This window comes from Channa argus, chromosome 10, assembly GCF_033026475.1.
Source record: "Channa argus isolate prfri chromosome 10, Channa argus male v1.0, whole genome shotgun sequence".
In the NCBI taxonomy this organism is placed as follows: Eukaryota; Metazoa; Chordata; class Actinopteri; order Anabantiformes; family Channidae; genus Channa; species Channa argus.
Window position 1 is genome coordinate 24,708,513 of NC_090206.1, and position 26,180 is coordinate 24,734,692.

At 40.7% G+C, this 26,180-nt stretch overlaps 1 protein-coding gene across 7 annotated transcripts in view; it reads right to left on the reverse strand.

Annotated features, from left to right (window-relative positions):
* Nucleotides 1-26,180, reverse strand: part of htr4 (5-hydroxytryptamine receptor 4) — a 139,588-nt gene that overhangs the window by 72,962 nt on the left and 40,446 nt on the right. For 3 of the 7 annotated variants that reach the window (XM_067519284.1, XM_067519291.1, XM_067519290.1), the window contains exons 3-4: nt 25,955-26,047; nt 562-675 (exon numbers count right to left, since the gene is read on the reverse strand). The exons of 2 other annotated variants lie outside the window; for them this stretch is intronic. In XM_067519284.1, the coding sequence (XP_067375385.1) occupies nt 562-675; nt 25,955-26,047 (207 nt within the window). The remainder of the gene's footprint in view (nt 1-561; nt 676-25,954; nt 26,048-26,180) is intronic. 2 more of the 7 variants (XM_067519285.1, XM_067519286.1) reach the window with 1 other exon arrangement.

The window sequence follows — 26,180 nt, forward strand, 5'->3', positions numbered from 1 at the left end:
TTTGTTCTGGTGCGTGACTTCTCGCACACTGGAAATGAAGGAGGTTGATGTGCGTGTGGCAATTTGTCACATCTCTTTCCCCGTGGGTTGTAAGACAGCGAGGCAGGGACGACCAAAGACGACACAAGGGGACAAGAGAATGAAAAGGTGAAGCGACAAGATGAAGATTGAAGCACTGCGGTGACAGCCGCTCCCACAGGACCTGCCGTCCTCAGTGTGACCTGCCAGATCTGCTTGTGTAGCTGCTTCTTCGCACGCACTGTTGCCGTTTGTCATCTAGCGACACACTGCACACACAGATACCTCTTTGCTTACTCTTTGTGTATGTTCATGTCTTTTTATGTGGATATGTTACGTTTATAGCTCTCGCTCTTCTTCTCAGGCACCGTTTCTCTTGCAAAACTCTTTTCTACCTTTGTCTGGTGTAAAAAAACACCATCATTGCCGACGCACTAAGACATTTACTAAGGTAATAGTGGGATGGACAATAAGACAGGGTTAGAAGTCATGAGTGTGTCTTTGTATGTACAGTGGTGAAAAGGAAAGAAAGCCCAGTCCCACCTGAGTTGTCTGTCCTTGCAGACAGCCACCATGACCAGCAGGTTTCCCAGGATGCTCATCAGCATGACCAGAGACAGGAAGCAGATCAGAGCCATCCGCGTTGGCATGCTGTCGCTATGGAAACGCCAAAAAGATAGAGCAACAATTAGTTCAGCTCTACAGATAAGAGGGACAAACACAGATGAAAAACTTACAAAGTTACATTTGCTCAATTAAATTAATCCATTACTGCAGATTGTTTGTCAGCCACTGGCAGTAAAACCTCGAGTAAGTGAACATCCAGTCTACATCCGTGTGCAAAATGATTCTCTTCTACTCTATGAACCTACAGTGTCATGCTGCTGTTTTCTGGAGGGTTTTCAGTGAAATGATGACAAACCAGTTCACAGGTTTGGTGTCTATGGTTCATTCAATATTCAGGTGCCAGAGACAAATATTTTTACACATCAGAGCAACAAGCCAGATTTGATTTATTTTGCTGTTATTTTGCTTTCTTAAGCCAGAACACGATCTTTCTCCAACCCTAACTAAGTGCTGTGAGAGTCTAAACACAACCCTAAAAACATGTAATAATGTTTGAGGCAGTCATACAATCCGGAGGATTTACTGCGACATCCGGTGGTTTAGTGCGAGAACATTTCGCTGATATTGTACGTTCGATATCAACAAATGTACGTTAATGTCCACATATCCTCTTGATGTAAAAAAGTAATCCAGTTGCAATTATGTTCCCCATTCAAAAACATATTTCCTTTTGCATGTATAGAAATGTAAGTTTAAGGAAACATGGTTGGAATATGACCTTTTCTTAACTCTACAAATTCTATTTTGATAGACAGAACTAAATAAAGAAAATATTTCTGATTGTATTTCGTTGATACGATTCAAACTACATGTAAGAGTTGACAAGTTTTCTTGCTTAAGATTCTGAATTGAACATTTTCTCAGTGTGGGAAAAAAAAATGATCGCCCACAACATCCATTACAAGATCAGAGCCTAGATGCTGAACAACCAAACCAATCAGTCCTCACATAATGATTCAGAAAAGACAACAAGAATTGTTTTTACATCTGTTAGAGATATTGGCAGCGATCGGGGCAACTGCATAGCCTCTGAGTGTGTGCAGAATAAATATGATTTCTGATATTTTTATTCTGATTCATATGGAAGATACAGCCACCTGCATCATGCAACAATTCAAAACTCATAGTTTCCAAATCTTTGACAATGCTTTCATAATTTTTCTCAACCTCTGAGAAAGTCAGACTTTATGGCAGGTGTTGTATTTTCGCTCCTACTCAGGACGTGTGCAGTAGCCTTGGCATAGCTTTAAGGTGCAGCATGACCTAAGAATCACAGGCCTCGGACTGAGTTGTATGGGTTCGAAGTCCTATCAGACTGATGTTTAATCCCACGTTTGACACTGACCGTGTATTACAGTAGTACAGTAGTCTCTCACATTTAAAGACAGGTAGATCACAGAAACACACCATCTCCAATGACAATTACACAGCAGCAGTGAGAAATTCTTACGAGTAAATTTTATTTTCCTGTGAATTTGTCCGCCGACAAAAATCACATATTCGAACGCAGTTTATTTGTAGCATTTATGTTCTGTCCATGTTATCTGCAATATGCTAATACGCGCCTCTGTGATACACTGCTGGATTCAGCTGTGCCTCGTCCCTATCTGCCAAATTATTTTACTCTCACCATCCGAGGTTCAAAGGCAAAGTGATAGTGTGCAAATGAGGTTGCTGCTTTGATCAGTGGTGCCAACACACTAATCAGATCAAATGGGAACACTGACAGCTTCTCAACAGAAACATCATTACCAGAAAAAAAAAAAAAAGCTCAACGGGCCTCAGTAACACCACACTAATCTTCTTTCATCTTGAATTTGTCAGCTACACGAACTGACCTTTCTCCTAAATGAAACGTTGATATGCATGTAATTGTTGCAGCCACTACCTTTTAAAGTGCTCAGGGTCGTGACGGGCAGCATACAAATGTAGTCTTTCATACGAGAGCCTTGCCTCCTTCTGGATTTGACATGGGATGCAGAAGCTACAGACAGCAGTGCTTTGGCTTTCAGCTTTTAAATACGCACACTTACTTATAATTAGTTGCCTGTCAACTTCAGCTTTGTAATCTGCTGGTATCTGCTTCCAGATCCTTTAAGGACAATTAAGATCAATGGGAAAGTATTTGAGACTCCAACATTAATACATGTGAGCTGCAGAGCGTAGGCACAGTGCTCGACTGAGCTCTGATGCTCAGTTTCATGTTAATGTCGATTCCCAGACCTGGGCAGCCAATCTTCCAGTCACAGATTTACTCTTCTACCTTCGACCTTTTAGATTTGATGATTTTCAAAAGAAAAATGTGTCCAGTTCAAATTTTAGTTAAATTGGGTTTTTCGACAAGTAGGTTTTTTCAACATTTGTAAGTGAATCCCAAAAGGTCCCATAAAGGTCAGGGCCCATGAAACCAAGCAGTAGCATCAAAAAGAGAGAGAGCGAGCCTGAGAAAGAAGTTGGAACCTTCCCACACAACGCTGTCTCGTAAAAATTATGAGATAATATTTTTGTAGCGAACTTAATGACTTAATCACTATGTTCCGATGCAAAGTGTTTTGCAGATAACACAAACGGTGCTTTTATGAAAGGAAAAGAAGCTGCCAGGAGGTGGGTGAGGAGGGTGAGGAGGGTGGGGAGGGTGGGGAGGGTGGTGTGTGCACAAGCCACTGGACTGTCAAGCCAAAGACCCAAGTTTGGTTTTGGCAAAAAATACGACTTCAGTGTTAGAGAAGGGAGAGAAAGATCATGGATGTGTTTAAAAGGGATAAAACACATTCTGTGTAAGATCCCAGTTACATTTTCCTGTGTTACACCAGACCTAGAACTTCCTCTGACTCTAACCAGCTGCTGACACCTAAACACAACCATAAAATACTTTAATAAGACTGCAGTCAGTTTGGTTGTATAGGAACTTAATTTTTAGGAGACGGGGTTGCTCCACACACCTGGTTACTTGGCACATAGACTGGGCAGGATTGTTTTATAGCGAATTGCAGGGGATTCACAGCTTTTGGGGATTATTGTAAAAAACAAAACAGAACAGTGGTGCAATGAAAATCAAGTTTAAATTACTCTTTAAATAATGTTTTCACATCTCTGCACGAATAAATCATGTTTAACTCTTCCTACTTTTATGTCAATAAAAATAAATCAGTGAGCACAAGTGTGGGGTTTTCTTTTTGTCAGTTTTCTATCCCGACTTAAGGGGAGTTCGTTCCACAGTCCGGGATCAGGACAGAGCCCAATCACTGGGTGTCCTTAGTAAGCGTATAACATAAAATCTCTAAAAGTAAAAAGGCTCAGCAGTAACCATCGTGCTCATCTCTGCCAGCTGAAGTTTACCATAGTATCCAAAGGGTATAAAGAGGGGTGGGTTCACAATGTGGCTCAATACATGACAGATAAGCACTTTTTCCATTTTCAAATTTGTGCATTACATTTTAAATACATTTTCTATAAACGTATCCGTTTATTGTGGTTTGCTCTTAAATCCTACACAATGTCTTTGTGAGGCCTGCGGGAGATGCAGAAATGCAGAGCCAGAGGTGAAAGGAAAGAAGTGAGTGAAAAACAAGAGTGTGTTGATATCAGGGAGACATGAACTTTGACCTGCAGCTAAGCTGAACTTGTGGCGGGCCCTCAGTGAGCTGCAGCCTCCATTAGGCACTCAGAGATGGATGAGGGGGGACTGAGGTAATACCTACACCACACAAGAAGCTTTAAAGCTGCAACTTGTTACTAGACAGCTGGTTTCTTTTACCCCCCATTGGAGAACAGGAATTTTCAAGGTTTTTATTGAATGAAGTCTGATCACACTTCATTCACCTGCACATTGTCTTCGAATACCCTGAGCACCTCAGACGGTCTAGAGAGGGGCTTTAGCGGCTCCACATCCAGTGGCTGAACTGACTGCTAATGTGCTGCTGTTTGGAATTTTCTGTTTCCCACCCCTGATGACTGACTGACAGGAGCCTTGGTGGACCACACCAATGGAGGAGCTGATGCTGCAGGCAGGTGTTCACTGTGCGAGGCAGTGTAACGAATCACATGTCCGACAATACACTTGAGTATAAGATTCAGCACAAACATATGCTCCCAAACTTTTCTATTCAAAACAGTACAGAAGTGTGTTTGTGCTCCCATCAAGTTCTCAACTCTCCGGTCTAACTGATATATACCAAGAATCTACAAAAAAAAAGCCACAGATGCCAAACTAACTAAATACTGTTTTTATGATTCCCTATTAAACATCTTTGCACAAACAGATGGTGCAGAACAACAAATGTAAAAAAAATACATTAAAGGATCATTACAAACACAAAATAAAGAAAAAGAAAACCAGCTCAGATGTGCAACATCCTGTGCTGAAACACAATTTATGTGTGGTCGGGCAAAACAGCGTCAGGACGGGTCTAGTTTCAGGTGAGAGACACTGACTATGTCCTTTCCGGTCGGAGTGAGAGCCAGGCTAAGGCGAAACAGCCACCAGGACAGTCACAGCTGATGATTCCACATATTGCACAGACAGTTTGTTGTGAGCGGTGACTGCTGCGCCAAACTGTAATGGCAAGGTGAAAACACTTTGCACAGAAGCAACATAAAAGTGAATCACTGTAACTTTGTTTTTTAGGCGCATACAAAAGCATAAAATGTGTGCAATAAACAAATAATAAATAACAGGATAAAATAACGAACAGATAAAATAATGAAATAATGTCAACTCAGACTGGTCAACTCAAAGGCCAATGAAAGCAAGTAGGTTTTAAGACGGGATTTAAAAACAGGTAAGGATGAGGCCTGTCTAATGTGCAAGGGCAACTCGTTCCATAGTTTTGGAGCAGCCACTGCAAAAGGTCGGTCTCCTCTGAGCTTAGGTTTCGTTATTGGTTCACTCAGAAGCAGCAGGTTAGCTGATCTAAGCGAACGTCCTGGAACGTATGGATACAGAAGCTCAGAGAGGTGCATTAAACTTTTAAAAACAAATAGAAATAGAAGAAATTGCACAGGCAGCCAGTGAAGTCAAGATAAAATGGGAGAAATGTCCTCATATTTTCCATTGCCGGTTAAAAGACGCGCTGCAGCATTTTGGACAAGCTGCAGTTGAGAGATTGACGACTGACAATACGCCAAGATAAAGTCCATTGTGAGAGTATAGAGTATTATGTCTTTTAGTTTCACCAGCTGGTCCAGCTTGACCTTTATTTTGCCTGTAAGAATTAGCAAAGCATTCTCCATGGCCATGAGACTTGGCTTTGACTGTCTGGATCAATTTCTCCTTCCATTATTGGCTGAGTAGTGTTTAGCCAGCGTAGAGACGGTTTCTTACTAATGTAGATCTCCGGAGTAAGATCTCCTCTACACTGAGCATCACTGGCTCATCAAGCTTGACAGAAGCTTGATTGACAGTTGCTTGATTGTCAAATAATCCTTTTGTATGAGAAGGGGAACGGTTTGCCATGTTACCATGGCACACACATGTTCACATGTTATTTTACAAGGGAGGGAAGGTTGGGCAGGGAAGAGTGGATTGTAGCTTTGAATGTTATCCTGAGAGTTCTGTTCTTCTGTGAGTTGGAGCTGCAAATATTCAAATACACACGAGCAAAATCAGTTATCGCTATAGGGGGGAAAAGAGCAGGATTAATTTCAGAACTTCATAAACTTAGTCATTGTAATTCAGATCAAATATACCATATTATAACCTCTGAATCTGAAAGAGAAGTTTTAATTTCATTTTAATGAATATAAAGTTAGGTGAATGGATGTTTCTTGCTGAAATGCACCATATTAATGGACACTGTTGGTCTTTTTCTAAGTCAATCAAAGTTTCAACAATCCCAATACAGTTGAGTCAATGAAGTGTCTCTCTTCACACATAATGGCTGTGAATCTGCAATCTGGATTCTTCCGTGCTGTAAACCTCCATTGTTTTTCAAAAATCGAATTAAAAGCACATCACACGTCACACAGACAGTGCTCCACTAGGCAACACGTTCTTCATCCAAAAATTACTTTTTACATGTTGTCTAAATTATCTAAATCACCGTAATTCAGTAGCTGTACGAGAGCATGTGAATAGAAACATCTCATTTTTGGCTTGGAACTGTTTGGACAGGGTTGCAGCTGACTTTGCTTTTAATTCAAATGAGCTGGAACTGGATACTCAGGATCCTTCATATGCTTCAAGTCTAGATGGAAAAGCGGTGGATTTATGGAGCTGTATCCATGCTCTCTTTGCCCTTCTGACATACTATCAGTCACTAGGTAATTGGATACTATCTGCCAGCTTGTTACGTCACTAAACCAAACTAACCCCAAAAGAAAAACATCTCCTCATCCCAGCATGTCCAGCCTCCAACATCCAAGCCAGTTCCCTTTTGTTTGTGCTCACAAATCATGTCCACGCTGAACTCTACCATCAAATCCCACGTGGGGGTGAAGGTCTTATCAACACAGAGGGCCTCAAACGTTGCATTGTTTATTATAAAAACCGCACATTTTGGCCGCTGCCGAAGGCCTCGGTGGGGAATCCTTAATTGCAAACAATAGCTGTCTGGACACTGGCCTTCCCTCTCAGCAGGCAAAAACAAGCCTGCTATTATGCAGGCTGGCAACAGAGGTGCCGAGCGCCATCCAATCTAGTACTGAACACTGGGTCTGGGTGTCATAAACAAGGAAAGATAAAGAGAGGACTGGGTCACAACAGGTCCTTCTACTGTACGAGGCCACAGTAAAAGTGGAAGCTGAGGCCAAAACGAGAGAAGAATTATGCGTAGAAGCTCAGGACTAAAAGTATTGCCCTGAAAAGATCAGGGGACAGTTACTTATAACTTAAAACATTTGTTACACATGACTTTTTACTTTGGTCACATTTTTCAGTTTCTTAACCCACCTCCCCCCCAGAAAATGTATGAAATTCATTACTTGTGTAACAACTCAATATGATACTAAAATACTATAATTATTAACCTTCTCTCAGTGCTTAGCAAATGCCAGCAGAGGATGATCCCAGGGCAGAAAAAAGGCAAAGGTAAATGTACTGGGTGGATGAACTGCACCAGGCTGCTTTGACATCATTAATACTAAGCTACATGACCTTGTTAATACTTGCTTACAAGTGTTTGGTGATATAGTGTGAAGGCTTCCAGCAGTCACAGTATCTGTTATTCTAAGTTTTTATTAGTATTATGACTAGTAGCCTAGCCTTTCAGCTACAAAACATTTTTTTTATTTTCAGGTTTTTGATATATTTTATACTTTATACTTCTTTTTTTTTAGCAATTTTCTCTCATTCAAATGAACAGACGTTCTTCAGCTACAGTGGCCACTTATAACATCACATATACCAAAGTCAGTTTGACACTTTCAAAATAAAAGCCTTTTTGATACTCGATTCTTAATTGTTTGCTTTTAGAGGGTAAAATGAGTTTGTGGTGAAGTCGACCTACATTCGACACGCACACACACAAGGGAAACACACTTGATATGATATTCAGCTTCCTTCAGCTTTGCAAAATCCTACTTTGGGTTTGTGAGTAAGTGCTTCCTATTGACTCTCTGTTGCCGACCGAGTGTATGACTAAGGATTGGGAGTCTTGTTATTGACCCATGAAAAATCACGATTATCACAAACTCTTGCTCACTACCAGGCCTGCGTCTGTGATACAGACCAAGACCACTTCATCTTCCCCAGTGGACATTTCCCTACGCTATCTTCAAGTTGCCCACCCTCGCTGCATCTCAAGTATACTGCTCTGCCAGAACCATACTTCCCCCCCAACTGGAGTTCAGCACCACCTAGCGAGTCGGAGGAGTCACTACATCTCCATCCTGTTTCGCCAACTATTTTATAATTAAACCCTATTTAAACTGAGCAGCTGTGTCAAGAGCCTTATTGCGTCCAACCGTAAAACTGGTACCGTACAACATGTTCAACACAGCTCAGTATTCAGCTTTTTAATATCTATACCTAAAATATTCAGCTTTTTTCAAGCAATTTTTCTTCTTTCAGATGAACGGAGAGACTCTTCAGCTCCTCCTAAGCTTTGTCCTGTTCCAGCTTTAACTAGTCGGGGATGCTTCAGCCTAGAGAAACCATTCAAACTTTCATCAAGTTACCAGACATTCAGCTGTCAGCTTTGTATTCTGCTTTTTAATATCTTAACAGTTTTTGAATAATTTATTTTTAGCCCTAAAGCAGTCAGTGCATTTTGCTTTTGGAAATGCTTTTCCTAGTAGTGTGTTGCTTTCTCACTGATGTAGTAGTGTCATTGGCTTATTTGTTGCTACTTGACTGTTTTAAGTTAGTGTCACTCAAAAACAATAAGGAAAATTAGTTTGTTATGTCTCTTGATGAAAACGAGTAAGAAGTGCAAAGTCTTGATAACTAAGTAAAGTCAACTAAATAATGTAAATTAGAAGAGCTACTGGATTTTACAGCGATGAATATTCTAAAACCACAATTTCCTGTCCATCCATCCCTCTTTCCTCAGTAGCACAGCCAGCCACCATCTGGCATATGATAAAGTAATGGAGCCAGCTCTTTTGTCTCACACTAGCCAGTCTGTCGCTTACAATGTTCGTCATACTACGAGCTATGAAGGCAGCAAACCAGTTGCTGGAACTGTCACAAACACTTAAAGGGTCTCTCGAGCTCATTCGCTGCCAGCGCTTTCCAAAGAGATTGTGTTTCAAACATTCTCGCTGCTTTTCTCAAAGCGCTGCCTCGTGCTGTGCAGCCTCCTTCTCAGAGTTCAGGTAAAGATAACAGAGCCTAATTGTAACAAAACTCCAGTTTGACCTGCGAGCTCAGCCCAGAAACGGAAACCTGCCGTTCAGAGGAAAGGTTAAGCTGTGGCAGCAGCCGCGGTTGTTTGTTTAAAGAATGCTTGTCATGGCAAAGAAAATAATCATAGGTGATTGAAAAAACACAGGTCACTGCCAGAGAAACGGAGAGGAGCAGTTTGAAGGTGGGCACCTTCGCTGAGAACAACACTGCAGTGAAATGTGATTGACATGGAGGACAGCGTGTCATTTCAGATTCAGCGCTTAAATGGTTACAAACAATCTTTTATTTATTGATACTGGAGTAGAGTACGAATTTCTGGTTGATGGTTTATTTAAAAAAAAAAAAAAAAAAAAAAAAAAAGATTACTTCCAGGTGTCAAGTTGATCGGCAGCTCCGTCTGAAAGTTTATTTTTCTGTGTCGCTTAGAGGGAAAAGGGGTAAATTTTCTCAATGACGTGAGTTTTGATGGGTGCAGATAAGGTAAAACCTAGCAACGTGTGTACTGGCTAAAATGTTAATCAAAATGGAGGATTTTCAAACTAATTTTTAGTTTAAACAGTACAAAGATTACATATGTAATATTAGAAATGAGGAAAATAATTTATACCGCCAACATTTTCCCAAAAAAAGTTGGAACAGGGGCAAAAAAAATACTAATAAAGGTGTAAAATAAACATCTTTTGGATCACGTCAAATTAGGTCAACTGACCGCAGTTTACCATCGTGTTTGGGTGTAGCAAAAAAAATGTAAAATAAAATAAATGGGGTTTAGTGGCTCGGTTGGTAGAGAAAAAATGTTTCTATTGTAGATTTTGTGGGAAGCCAATGGAGAGATGATCTCTATTACTGGGGCATCCCGACAGTGGGGAATTACAGCAGTCCGATCTAGAAGTAAAAACTAGTTTTTCGGCATCCCTTAGACAGGATGCTCTTAATTTTGTGGATTTGTTTTATATGTGAGGTAAAACACAAATCCTGGTCAAAAATAACTCCAGTTCCTTATAGTGGTACCGGAAGTACCTTAAAAGTTAGAAGAACTTAAAATAATAATATAAGAACGTTTGTCAACTTAAAACTGGGAATTTTATCATCTCCATAATATCATTTGTAATATTAGGGAATCGGCAGCAATCTATATATAGAGGCAACAATTTTTTAAAAACTGTTTAGTTTTTAGAGCGGATACCATAGGAATTTATTTCTGCTCGTTATCACTTAATGATAGTTAGTGCCACCAATAAAGACGCTGTCTCTAATGCATTGATATATTGTCCAGCGTCAAAATTTTTTAGCTGACATTTCGGACGCTAAGAGTTGTCTCTCATCATCACAGCTGTTTGAATTTTCTCATCTCTAACATGGGGAGCATTGCCAACAACCTATATAGTAAGTTGGGGGGGGATTTCAGAAACAGCCCTGTTCAAGTGTTGTACACTTTTTTCTTTTTAGCTGTGTAAACTAATTTGTAAGTGTACCTCACATAATTACAGTTGAAAGTACAAATGCAATTTAAAGTTCATATTCATATTTTTTTTATTCAAGGGAATCTGTTTATCAACCCAATTACCCTACAGATTGTGTTTTTCTACATAAAGTCCAATTAATGACCAACAATGATTGTTGTCAAAGCAGTGAAACAAAATGAAACATTTGGAAGATGATATGTAAAAACTAATGAAATAAAAGCATTAAAAAGTCAAGTTTACTTGTACGGTCGTTACAGGTATTTTTCAAAAGGCCTCCTGGACCTAATGACTTGATAAAAAGCCCAAACACAAAACCATTCCACAAAATGAAACAAGGAAGGAAAGCAAAAGGTGACGTTCCGACTTGACCTGACATTTACCAGGATACATTAGCTGGATATTTTTGGTCGCAGTGAACGTTTATAAAAGCCAAATGTTGATCCGATTGTTTATGTAGCTAAATGAAGCTTATTAAAGCTTGCTCTGTGCAGCCATAATCATAATTGTAAATGTCAGGTTTGTATAACTCCCTCCACGCCCCCTGGAGCTCATAACCTGTAGCAGAATTAGGCTGTAGTCTGGGGCTCAAGGCGGATCAGCCATCGATGTTTGCCTCAAAATGCGTCATTTTCACTTTCCAATACAAAGTTGAGGCAGTTTATGCAAATGTGATGCTGTAATGTAAAGAGGTCGAATACACACAAAGAAGGAAAATCTGACAGGTGGAAGAAATCCTAAAATTAAAGGAAACCATTATTCAGGCTCCTCTTAAGCAAAAGCTGCTCTATTCGGGCTTTTATTTCTTAACTCCACTCTGCAGCAGCAGTGTGCTCTCACATACATCTGTGTGTGAGATTCAAACACATATCACTGATGTCGCTATAGTGATTTCTTATTCTCAATCATTCTCAATATCCATTTTTAATAAAAGCATTAATTTACAGTAAATTCAGTCTATGTAAATAGAAACTAGTGCTGCAGCAGAATAGAGCATCCAACAAGAGACATAAATTCTGGAGCGATCCTGATGGAAACCTCCACTCACATTCGTAAACATCAGTTATGTCGTTTTTTTAACTGAGTGACTCGTGTACACACTCAGAAAAAGTTTAAAACTTTTAAATCTCGTGAAGCAGTTTTGCAGTGGCTGGATGCAAGATCTCCGAATTTATAGTCGTCCTAGCAAAAGTATCTTGGCACAGCTCTTAAGCTTAACACGATGCCTGTAGGTGTTAATGTGAGTGTCAAAGGTCAGTCAGTATTTGTCCTACTCAGAGCTTAAACGTAAACCGGCTTCATTTAGAAACAAACACTGCTAACAAGCTAATCACTCACAGCTTCATGCTTCAAATGAATCACTCACAGCTTCATGCTTCAAATGAATCCAAATGGATTCAGTTGAAAACAGCAGGAATTCAATCCGATATTTTCCATATATCGTATATACAATTTTCCATATATACAAGTTGCTTTAGCTCTTTTAGGTGCAGTTTTACCAATGACTGGGGATTAGCTCCAGTTTTTACTGCTTTGCACAAAGACACGACTGTCCATCATTGGATTCTATGAAGGTAAGACGTGAGTGGACTGGAAAAGGGGCAAGACGTCTGTGGAGATTGAGATTGTCCACAACGGGAATTAAGTTGGGTGTCAAACCCAATTTTTAATTGCTTTTCATTGCTGAAGACACAAAACCTGCACCACCACATTTTGTTCTGGGAATGACTATGGATTCTTGGAGTGTGGGGGTTGTCACTTGTCCAAATTACAACTCAGGGGATTGTTTAACAAAGTGGCAGGTGATTGACAAGAGCTTTTACTTTACTGAACCACAAACGTCAACTCTGCGCTGCTTGGTAAACTGTGCTTGAGCTTTGATTGATGAAGTCAAACTGGACAGACATAAAAAAAGAGTCTGAGGAGACTGCAAAATGAAATCACTGTCCGAATAAATATGACTATGAAGTTCAGACTTGAGATGTGTTCACTCATAATAGTCTCGCTTCCCCCCCCAAGCTATGAAAACTACTTATGGCAGTGTTTTTATCAAAACCACACAAGCAGAAAAAGACCAGTTCAGGCTGGTAAAAGTCATTGGGACACATGAGACGATTATCCAAACCTGAAGTGGTGACCCCGTCTCTCTGAATGGAACAGTTAATGATTTGTGACAAATAAGGAAGGACAGTGAGTTGATACTCACTGTCCTGAAATAAAACAAATGCACCGGAGATGATTCGCAGTAGAAAAGGACGTCAGAGTCTAATATTCAGTGCGATAAAAAGTCATTAAAGTGTGCGTTGGTGTGAAGGAGGATGCACATTAAACATGCATTCATGCTCACATAGCCCAGATACAACAGAGCTCGAGTCGAATAACGTCAAACAAAACCACAGTTTTTCTTCTCCGGTGTTCATTAAAAAGTACATGCAGGAACTGAACTGTGAATTCTCCTCGTTTGTATCTTTTTTTTTCAAAGTTATTTTTCATTGAACGAAAGTGCAGGTTTGCTGATTCACAGCTCCTCCTCTGTCTCCACACACAGAACGAGCGCGTGGGTAAGATGCTGCAAACTGCAAAGCACCTTGAATAAAAGTGAAATTCATCCATTTGCCACTTAACCTACTAGAAAAGTCTTTACTATCAAAAACCTCAAATCACAACTGCGTCTAGGTTATTGCTCATAAGAGTCACAGGGCTAACTTGGTCATGTGGCCATTTTTAATTTATGCTGTTTTTCTGACTGATGTGTTTTTACAGCACAGAGGAAGAAGCAAATGCAGTCTGCATACTGACAGACATTAACAGGAGTAGAAGCAGTCAGCCATCGTTAGTCACAGAGTCTCCATGGGATTGTTGAAAATATGATTCATTTAGACAACGAGCAACTTAATCGTTTAAAGCCTACGAAACTGTGGTCGGTGAAGAAGAGCATTTGATTTAATGTGCTGTACGTTGTCACGGCTGTGGAACAAAAGCAAAGGGCTTTTGCTTTGTACCGAATGCACAGGCTTGAGAAAGTTTTAGTGATATTTCTCATCTCAGCAAGAAAACAAATACGGGTCTTTGTGGTCAACGTGCTGAAGCAACACTGCAAACTGCAAACAGCACGGTCGCTGCACTCACAGATGGCGGTGTAGTCAAACTGCTGGGAGACAGAGCCGACTTTGGGGGAAAAAAACAAAACAGAAATCAAGTTAATCACTTGCTTCAAGCACAAGTCTGACGTTGGTTAAACTGTGTTTATTATGAAATTAGCTGCTCGGCCCTGAGCCAATGTTACAAGTGATACCAGCTTTAAAATACCTTAGTTTGAAGCTATAAAAACAAACGGCATCTCAGTGTCCATTCATGTCATTGGGAAGTTTTTAATGCTCATTACAGGCTCCAGCAGGATCTAATCTAATCTGAAAACCTGATCTTTAATTAACCTGCACAGTTCTCCTCTCTGAAATTCTTATTTAGCTCTGCCACCGACAGGTAGTTCTAGCACCTCGTATCAGAGGATATACTGGGATGGGGGTTGGTAAATGTCACGCATTCATCTTGAAATATGTAACAAATAATCACGTTCGGGCTTTTTTCTAATCACTTCGCCTCCAGTGGCTGATTCGGAGAGATTGAAAACGAACGAGTAAATCAACAGTTCTAAATTCAGTCTACAGGAAACACGCAGCAGCTCTTTCCCTTTTTGCAGCCCAGGGTCACTGACTAAATCCTTGTGCGTGACAGAACAATGTGAGGCATCAGACAGCCGTTAGTGTTAATGTGAGCTAATAAGTGCTGCGAGTCATTTGAAGCTAATTGTCTTCATTACAATTTCCCCAGAGGCACGAGGCAGGATTCTGGCAGCTTCCCGCGCACACACACACACACACACACACACACGCTGAATTCAAAGAAACACGCGACAGACCAGTCAGTATGAGCTCAGCTTCATCTAATTACTTTACATCAGTTTCACTTGTCCTACATCCATTTCCCCTCCAATTATCATTCACTTATTGGTCTCATCCTGGTGTCAGCTTTGCCCATAATGCAGCAGGGGAAATCTGGAAATGGGTTGCACCTGGGGCAGAGTCTGGTGCCGAGCTGCAGCGTGACCCGCCCCATCCCCATTAGACAAAGCCATGCTTCAGAGGTGAGGTGAGATGACGGAGATCTCTGTACATGGAAATTACTCTGTCATTCTGAAGTCGGAATTGCCCTTTTTCTTCATGAATAAGGTGAATAAGGAACAAGTCGCCAAATCCTGCAACATTTACGCTCTCATTACGTTTTTTGTCTCATCAGGCACCAAACTGGCGTTGGATGTAATACTATATTCTAAAGCAGGAATTTGCTTTTTGCAATCAGAACAATTAATTCAACAGATCCCCATAGAGTTCAGCACAAACACCTCTCAGTGTTCTGGTGAATAGGCAACATCTAAGACATTTTTTTAAGGCAGTCTGCTTAAGGAGGAGGGTGGTGTCGATGGGTGGGTGACAAAGCAGATGAGTATCAACTGGATGCCAGCAGTTTGTGTCCAATTTCAAACTGAGAGGGGATTTTACAGATTATTCCTAAAACCTATCGCTGACATTTTTAACCTAAACCTAACCAGGTAGAGTTGGAGCCAAAACCAAAGAAGTTCAATTACAGTTCTGTTTTAATTTTTACTAAACATCAACAACAATCTGGTACCATAGAGCTTGATAAGAACCTACTGAACCTACCAGGGTATAGCAGCCTGTTTACTGAACCATGATTATTTGCTGATAAGAACTGATTCAGCTCACTGAAAGGTGTGTGTGTGTGTGTGTGTGTGTGTGTGTGTGTGTGTGTGTGTGTGTGTGTGTGTGTGTGTGTTAGGACGAGGGAAAGAATGCACTGCACTTACATAGAGGTTTCGTACTTTAATGGACAAAGTGTTTCCTCTCATTTTCACGCACACACACACACACACAATCTGCTTTACCTCTGAGCTACAGCTTCCCCCCCAACATTAATGTCCTTCTCATATCATAATAGTAAGCAGTAGAATAACCATTTTTTTTACTCAGTTAAAAAGGAAAACTGTCTCATTTTTCTCATTTATAGGTTGGTTTAATGCAAGTTTAATTTTGGCATCAAGCTGAGCCTGTGCACACTCCAAGTGACAGTGGGAACAACACTAGAAATTATGATTAAATTCAAAACCCTTCAAAAAAAAAAAAAAAACAATTTTAAAAAAATCATCTGAAATTGTCTACTCACAGACAGACTATTTCTTTTTTCTTTTTATAAATAACGCAACACATCCATCTCTTCAAGGCTCCTGGGGAAATTCAAGCTGGTGACGACAACAGTCAGGCACCAGTTTGAGTTGCCTGGCAACATCTTTTGACCAACTGTCAATTAGTCTGCTTTTGTTTAGTCGCCATCGCACCAGAAGAGAGATGCTCACAGAACAGCCTGGTGATTACAGTCACACAGAAAAACACACTTTCCCCTTTTTCTGTTACTGTTGGCAAGATGCTTAATCAGTGCCAGTGATGTGCAGGTCCAGTTTTCAAAATGAGCCACATCTTTTACTGCAGCTCCAAAACTGCTAAAGCTTGTAGTAGTTCTCAACCAATTTCTCATTTTCCATTTACGGCTTCTGAATAAGTAAATGGCTGCAATTATATCAGAGCATAACTTTTTTTTTACAGCTTGAAATGTCTGTTTTTACAGCAGCTTTTCCTAAAAAACTATGATGGATGTTACAACGTTCTTAGTTCGACTACGTTTACGCTGGGTTTTGGCTGAATGGAGTAGTAACTGCTATTAGTATTTTTTATTTTTGTCCTTTCGGTTTACTGTGCGAGTTCAGTTCGCCACAGAGGATCATTTGTCCGCGTGTTGATTTGGCACAATTATTTATGTTGGATACCCTTCCTGATGCGACCCTCCCCTATTTCTATGATTCATACCAGTGAATTTCACGTTTGTTGCCACTATTTTTGCAAACAGATATTGGAGCAGCAGCAATCCAACACCCAAAGAACATTACAAAATGAAAAACACGCCAGTAACTGAAATTGGTGTCTTTGGTTGATCTTGCTTCACTTGGATTTGGGTATATTGTGTTGGAGTAAAGTCTCCTGCCTTGAGGATGGACGTCCGCCAAAGTGCTTAAGATCTGGGATGAGTGTGATATTGAGCGCGTATATAGCTAAAGGGATTCCCATACTGGATTCACTGAGCTAATGTGAGTCACAGACACTATGAAAGAGTAAAGACACAGTTTAGACAAACCATTGGCCACGATCTGACTGACACAGACAGCATGGAGACAACAAACACACATGATGGAGAGAAGAAGAGGTGGAACCACATTTGTAGATTTTATGCCTCATTCTGTGTTATTTCATTTTCCGGCCTCAGAGGAGCCAAAATTCACTGTAGGCAGGAAGATTAACAGTCAGACTAACAGGAAAATGACTTTTGAACAATTTCTTTTCATTTGGACTTTCAATAGCAAGGTCATGGATTTTTTATTTCCGGTGGACCCAAAGAATTCATCTGCTTTTCAGCACCTGCCCTGTTTCACATTTATTCATGTCGACATATTGGCCTCCAAGGCCTCTGTTGTTTAGTGGGTGAGGAGTCCTCAAGGAAACATTAAGGAAGGATGTGTTAACCATTTACTTTCCTACAATCTATTGTCCTGGAATATACAAAAGAAAAATCACCTATGCACCTCTGTGCAAACTTAAAGCCCAAGCATGTAACATCAGTAATTTATTATCTTCGAGTAGTATTGTGTTTCTCATGTTTTGCACAGATTTGAGCCAAAATAAATCATCACAATAATTTAGCAACACTCATCCAACTTCTGAGCAATGTTTTTCAATCCTCATACATTTTTTTTTTTTTTTTAGGGAGTCTGAACCAAAAAATAATCTGTATCCGTCGTGGAAAAACATGAATGTAGTCTTTTTCGCTGGGATAACAATTTCCTCAAAACCAAAAATGGCGACATTTTGAGGACGGATCCAGCCACGGGGACTAGTCTGGACTGCTGGCAAATGATTAGGTGGTGAGCTTTTCGCGTCTTCGTCTGCGTAAGCTGCTACCACGCAGTGAACACAAAGTTTAGATCTAGAGGAATAACTGAATTTGGAAAATTACACAGTGGCTTTAGAGACATGGCACATCTCCTCACAGCGTGCAGTAGCTGAGCTTTAGCAGTAATCAATGGAAACTGCTACACCACCTACAGAGACCACACATCCCTACTGCTGAGCCACGGCGTCAATGTGGGAACTTCTCATCCCTCTGACTGAGAAACCGTCGGACTTAAAGCAAAAAGAAATTCTGAGCGACACAAGGCAACAAATCAGCCTTTAAAGTTGTAATCATTCATCTCTCATCTGTGTGAGACAGTTTTCAAAGTTCTGACTCAGCCCGCAGAAGCCCAGGCATATTCCATAACCCAAAAGACAATGACACTGCATTTTGGTATCTGATCTCATGGTGTGGCCATGTCTGTTTTTAATGCAGTGCTGGTTTTCTGTTTTCTTCTCAATATTTTAATGATTTTATGAGCTGGAGATATTACCCTCACATTTTTGCAGTTTTTTGCTGAGAACATTTTGTTCAGGTGATGCTAATGGACGGGTGCAGATGCAGTGAACCGCAGCCATCTGCTCCATGTAAATTCAAACAAAACTATAAACCCGTAAGACCAGGTCCTATAAAACTAAATCCTCTGCTGCTCACATTTGTGCCTGGACCCGTGAGACTGATGACTGGTCAGCATCAGACCAGAACACCTTCGGACTGTAAGACCTCATTTATCAATTTCAGGTCAATAACCAGATTCCTCCTTCCATGAAAGAACAGCTTCAATTTGCCTTTCAGATGTATCTATTCATCAGCTACACACTCTTATCCCTCAGGGTCACAAGGGGGCTGGCACTGATCCCGGCTGACACGAAGAGAGGCATGGTCCTGCAAAGGTCTATCAAAGCACACGCATAACCAAGCAGTCACAAGAATTTTAAAAGCTACTGGTCCCCTACAGTTTGTGTCTTCAGACATTTTGAAGCAACACTGCGTCATGCAAACTCCACTCTGGGTGTTTTTTTATACAGCGATTTGTAAATCTATCAGAATAGGTTGATTTAGCACTAAGGTGATGTGATTCATCCCCACCCTGCTTCTCATACACACTCTAAACACCTCAGTCATTGGTAAACTGTATACGGTTCACACAAGGCCTTTTCCCACTGCCAGAGATGATCGTAAAAGGCTGCTGACAAAGTTTAGCCTTGTGGGGATGTATTGTCAGAAAAAAATTAGCCCTTTTCCACAGAATTTCATTGGCGTAGCAGAAGAAGCACACGTGTTACTGATATTAATCATGGCTGCATTCTGTCTAGGTGTCCACTTCCAATTGCCCTGCAATTTGTTGATTCAGGCTCACCCTCATTACTCATGGCACAGAGTCAGCATTAACATAATTAGTTACACCTGTGCTTTCCCTCTTAGGAAAAGTGAGGACTGAAAATATTGACCATGAAAAAAAGGGCGTATGGCTCTAACAGCGACGAACATCATTGTTCTGCTTAGGGGTCTTAGCCTTGTTTTCTCAATTTTAGGCTCGTATGCGTTTCTGCAACCAAGTAAACTTTGGAGAACTCTCTCTACGTAGTTTGTCTTTACCCTGTCAGACGACCCACTGACCTGAATAAGTGGCCCCTCTCCACATAGGGAGGAAGGCCTCCATCGAAATCGGAGCCCTTTTGGCACCAGGCAACAAAATGGCATCTACCATCACTTACAATGGTACCAAAATAGTTCCACGCTATTTTTTTGAGCTAAACCCTCAGAAACACTGTATTGATACTGGGCAAACACCGCAATTTGGTTAAGGTTAGGCACAAAGACATGAGGGTTAGGTGTAGACACTACATAAGGATGGTTAGGGTTCGTAAAAAAGTCAGTTGCCCTATATCATGACTTAATGTCTCACCACATGTCTCCTTCCGTCTCCAACAGAAACTGTTGATGGTCTAACTACTCAACACGTTCTCATCCCACAGCGACAGATAATGACGATTCCTTTGCGGTCAAATTGTGCCACTTCTTGACATCCTTTACCTTTTGGCATTGCTTCTGGAGCATCACCATTTGACGCCCCAGGAATGACTTTATACACACATAAAAGCAACTTCAGGGTAAGGTTATGTTAAGAGACAACATGGGTCAGGGTTAGGCATAAAAACTTCAGTGTAATGTTAAGTTGCCAGATTAATTCCATAAAAAACAAACTCCTACAAACAGTGACGTCACACACGTACTTCCGTACTAAAGTAACCGTGGCACAACCGTGTTACAATTATGATGAAAGTGCGCAACGTCTCGCACTAGAGACGAACCCCTGTCTCCTGTGGAAAAGTACTTTGTCTTGTTCTACCATCCACCACCACCCTGTCCACCTCCCTATGACACTTTTTGACTTTATATACTAGGTCATTGGTGTAGGCGTCAAATATTCAAGCGTTAAGGTTGAAGTGATGGTTGTTTGCTATTGAAACAAACGACCACCTTTACCGTATTTTACCGGACGACAATCATTTCCTGCACTATTTCCTCCCTGAAAACCACTCTGGGTTTTTCCAGTATATGTCTAAATGTTCAGGACACAGCAGTGACGCACCCAGCCACGCTTGTAAAACAGTGATGTGCCTTTTTGTAAGTTTAATTGTTTTAGGGCTGCACAAATCCACACCTTAAAACACAGCTTGTGTCAAAATGACTGGCAAGGATTTAACTGTCCGAAACAGCAAGAGTTGTTCGTACAGTACAGTCCATATTAGATAAGAACATCAACACATCCTATTAGCTCCTCTATGATTTTTTTAAGTGTCCAAAAATAACACTGAGTGCTTGATCCATTATTAAGCCCCTGGATGAATCATAACAAGTCATGGTTTGTCGCAGTGGCTCAAATGTTTTACATACATCTGGTACAGAAACATAAAAAAAGAGAGATTATCTAAAAATGGAGCAAGTATAATATAAAGAGACAGCAAATGCACCATGGTCAGATGACAGAAGGAGAGGACGAGGACAGACAACAGACTTCATCACCATTTTAAGCCCCGTGGAGCCATAAGTAGTCGAGCGGTTTGATACATGATAGTCAGCACTGTCATATGATCAGAGAGGACATGATTTTTATATAAACGTATGGCGCCTGTCTACTCTTTCATCGCAGTTCATCTAACAAAAGTGTCAGTTTTCTGGAAAGGATATCCAGAGGAGACATAATCCTCCGCTGCGCTGGCTTGTAAATGGCCTCAAAAATCACTTTTTCTACAGTCGAAACTCCTGCAGGAAAATGTAACAGTCATAAAGACTGATAACGAAAACACATTTCAGCTAAATGCTCGCGTTCTTTTGACAGTTTACAGGCACCGCTGATGCATTTACTGATGATGTTTCTATGCCACATCCTTTTTATTTAACGTTCCGCAGACCCGACCCCGAGGATTCTCACGTCCTCCTGGTCTCTTTGCATGTAATTTGACAAGGTTTTCCCTGGTACAGTAGACAGAACATACCTATTCACATCTACCAAATAATCATTAGAAGGTAAACTTGTCTGTTCTTTAATCACCTTGTGAGGATCATCAGTGACATGAAACATGACCTCCCATGATACACACAAGTACAGAACACCACGTGGAAAAGCACCTGACTGATGTCAGCTGCTGGAAGTAAACTGGTTAAAAAGAGCCACATTTATTATTAAAACGAACAACAAATGCCCCACAAATTCATTTTCTGGCCATTTCTAAATACATTATGCAAAATGTAATTGAAAACATTTGTTTTAGTTGATGTGGAGTCACCGGATGTGCGGTTTAAAAGATGATTGAAACGATTTTTCTCCCCGAAATTTACCAGCCGCCTGCTGGCAGAAGTCTCCAGGATCAAATGTCCTCAAGCAAAAAACTCAGCGCTGGCTCCTGGGGCCTGTGGCTGCCCACTGCTCCCCCCCCCCCCCCAGGGTGGCTGGGTTAAGTGCAGGGCATTGTAACATGTAGGTATGGGAACATGAACATGATGTGTACTCAATGATGGACAGAAAGCTACTATTCTATTAATTTCCCCACGTTCTTTTTTACATTGTGTGGTTTTTTTGGACATGTGGTGTCTGCTTTTGGTCATTTGGCATCTTTTTGTGATCCCTGTGCTTCTCTTTATGGTCATTTTGACTCTTTCAATTGAGCTCCGGTAAACGAGAAAATATTTGGTTTAAATATTTAGTTCCGCATGGCCTGTGGGTCTCCCGCTGCTGTAAAATCCCCTCCCCTGATCTAATTCCTTCCACACGGTGAAGCAGCTTCTGAAGCTGTAATCAGCAGTGTGGAGACGAACACCAGAACACAGAAAAAGCCAAAGCAAACAGCAAGTGTTTCCTCGTCCTCCTCCAGATCATTAAGCTAAACTCTCAGCTGTAACTGTCAACGTGTGTGTGGCTAAGAGTGTGCGTTTGTGTGTGCTCATGTCGTTCTATGGTTCCTCACATGTTCACAATTCCAAAAGCCTGTTTGTATGTTAAGGCTTCAGATTAAGGCTTGATACCATGGAATGCAGTATGACAGTGAGCGTCCTCACAGCCATCGCCAACAAGTGTGCATGTCAATAAGATCAGAAACACCCTCCTTAGCACGAGCCCTCAGCATGTGTATATCAAAGAGAACAAGGCTGCGTGAAAACACTGGACAGACTTTAGCTCAGGGGCACTTGTCAGCACAAATCAGCTAATTGTTCTGCACCTCAAGCTGAAACATGACATTTGTTTCAGTAAAGATGCTCGCCGAGAAACATTCTCCCTGCCCCCTTTCTCATGTTTGATCTTTTCTTTTCCTGTTCCTTTTTGTCTTTTTTCTTGTGCGTTACAACTCAGGCCAGTCAATTACAAAGTTGGTTTTACGAATGGAATTTTCCACCTACTGTATGGATGTTTGCATATTTATCAAACAGGATGGAGTGTGATAAAATCAAATGATTTGTCCACACGTTCTCATCCCACAGCATGAGATATTGACGTCAAATTGTGCCGCTTCAGGCAAAATTGAAGTCATAGTATTTCACCCAAAAATCTCAAAAATATGATGTCCAACCATATTGTTACTCCAGATGGGATAACTCTGCCCTTCAGTACTATTGCATGTTATTATAGTTATTTTTGACCAGGATTTGTCCTATACCTCAAATATAAAGCATTTGAGCATCCTGTCTCAAAGTGATGCCGAAAAACTGGTCCATGCTTTTGTTACTTCTAGGTTGGACTACTGTAATTCCCTACTTTCAGGATGTCCCAGTAACTCCCTGAAGAGCCTGCAATTAATCCAAAATGCTGCAGCAAGAGTGCTGACTGGAACTAGCAAGAGAGATCATATTTCACCTTCACTAGCTTCTCTCCATTGGCTTCCCATTAAATGTAGAATAGAATTTAAAACCCTGCTTCTTACATATAAAGCTCTGAATGGTCAGGCTCCATCATATTTAGAAGACCTCATAGCACCATATCATCCCAGTAGACCACTTCGCTCTCAGAATGCAGGCCTACTTGTGGTCCCAGAATTTCCAAAGGTAGAAGGGGAGGTAGAGCCTTTAGCTATCAAGCTCCTCTCCTGTGGAACCAGCTCCCAGTTCAGATTCAGGAAGCAGACACCCTCTATACTTTAAGTCTAGGCTCAAAACCTTCCCTCTAAAAAATCTTATAGTTAGTTATAGTTATGCTGCTATAGGTTAGACTGCTGGGGGACCCACCCCCCAATGCACTGAGTATAGAAATAAAGTTGAATTGAATATTAAACAAAATGCTACACACAGTGACAACAGCACACATGTACTTCCTTAGTATAGTAACCACATGAGCCACGTTGATAATGATAATTTCCCAAATTATTGTATTAATTCCATTTGCCCTCTTATTGTATAACATGTCATTAAGTCTTGGTACAAACTAACGTCAAACGTTCTGGCTAAAAGATAATGCAGTATAATCACTGTAGTGATTATATCTCACTGTACTGAGGAAACAGAATTTTTGAATTTTTGAATCTTTTCATCATGTGACTTTTTAAAAATCATCTTTGGTGAGAGATTCACAGTAACTCTCAAAAGAAATAATTGGGGATTTTTCACCCGATGCCAGGTCATAATTAAGTTTCAGGAGATGACTTACATCCCTGTTGTCTGATAAAAAGGAAACTTCTAAAAGTAAGTTGTAAGAGATCAAACGATCAAAGACTGGTCAAAAGTTTCTTTAGTTGAACCTAACTAGACCTGAACTGATACCAGCCCATTCAATCAGAGAGAAGACTTTCTGAATGGCTGGTGAAATTCAAAGGACCTGCAGAGAAAATCCTCTTTCATATCAGATGCAGTCATTTGATGTATAGCTAAAAAATGTCAGTGCAAATGTAACCAAATTCAGTCTAAAATGATTTTGCTATGAGCCTCAGTTCATTCATGCGCTCGAATCTCCTTCCTAAAATACACGGGACACGACCTTGTCTTTGTGCTGTGGGGAATTGTTTTTAGAAAAAAATCACAAGATGCATGAAAAAGTGCACTGATGGACCATTGTGTCCTCAACATGTGTCATTTTCTGAAAGGAAAAGATCAAAGAACAGCAAGAGGTGCCGGAGGCTGAACCGACAGGTGCCCACAAGTGCCATCAGTGACAGGTGGGATCCATCACCATGTGAAGCGTGAACGGAGGTTGTTTGGAAAAAATATAAAATGGAGCATTTAACCCCTCCAATGTGTTTGGACACACACACACACACACACCTCCTGTGATTCCATCAGGAAAAATAAAAGGTTCACAGGCTTGAAAGACGTCAGCTTCATCGCTGGTGATTTTGACGAATTCGATTGATTTCACTTAACAGATATGATCCTGCCTGAGTTGAATGGAAGCCCAGGTGTCTTTAGTTTCTGTGTGCGTTTGTGTGCGTGTGTGTGTGTGCGCACACATCTTTCCTTAGTTTTTTTATCACCCACACACATTTATTTTATATGAATGGAGGAATTCTTATTGAGATTACGTAAGCAGTTGCTGAATGAATTATTCAGTGAATGGTGACAATAGTGCACGGTGTTGCCTGCCAACTCTGCAACACCGCCACTAAAAGACATGAGTGGCTCTTGAATGGAGCGATAGATAAACTGTAGAATAGACTGTCTTGTAGATTGTCTTGTAGCTGCTGTCAGTGCTGCAGTGAGGAATCAGTGTGTCACATTTATCTGGTGTCTTAAGGTGATGGATTCTTGAATGGAATGAAAGAAAAATTAAGGCTAAAGAGTTTATTCACTCCCAAATAAATAAAATATGTAGAATGGTTGATATTACTGGAGAACAGACAAGAAGATTTTGTGTTAGTTGCAACAGTTAAAATGTTTTGCAGTGATGGAAGAGATAAAATCCATATTTAACAAAGACTATATTCAAGTGTAACTGAAGATTATTAAATCAAATGTGCATCTTCCAAAATGTGTCTTTTTAGCACAATATCCCCTGTGAAATTTCAACTAAATACACTCAACCTTGGAACATAAACACTCACCAATGAGCCTCTGACTTAGAAAAACAAAACTGAACTGGTCATTGGCAGCAGATCAGGTCGACACGGACCAGGACCAATAATTTAGCAGTCTTTAAGAAACCACCAAACTTTCGATTTCGTTGGTTCAGGGAGAGAGCAGGTCTCTTCCTAAGGACCTGAGGCGATTGAATGCACCTCAAACACTTGCACTGCAAATATGAGTGCGTTCTTTAAAAAGGGTTTTCATACAAAGTGATGGGGACCTGATGCTAAAGAATGAACCTGGGGCTACAGAAAAGTGACATTTAACTTTTTTTGTGTTATTATTATTTTTTTTTTTTACAGGTTAATGGTATGAAAAATGATAAAGTAACTCATAACCAGCTGTATAGACTGTATAATGTTTGATAACTTAGAAGAATGAATGAACAGTCGTACAAATGTTCTGTAACAGAAAGGTGGAAAAAGCAGGTCACCTCTGCCTGCTTGTGCTGTTTGGTGTCATGCTGCCTGTCTGAACCTTCCTGTGAAATGCAGTCATCCAGAAAACAGGATCCGTCACCGGACACCTGAGGTAGTGAGGAGAGGGAAGGTAAACAGCAACGAGAGAAGGAAAAGTGATTCTGAGGAGGGGAAGGAGAAAGGTCTGACACACCGCACCGTATTGACTTTTGGCTCAAACGCGCTGGCCTGTTCCGGGAT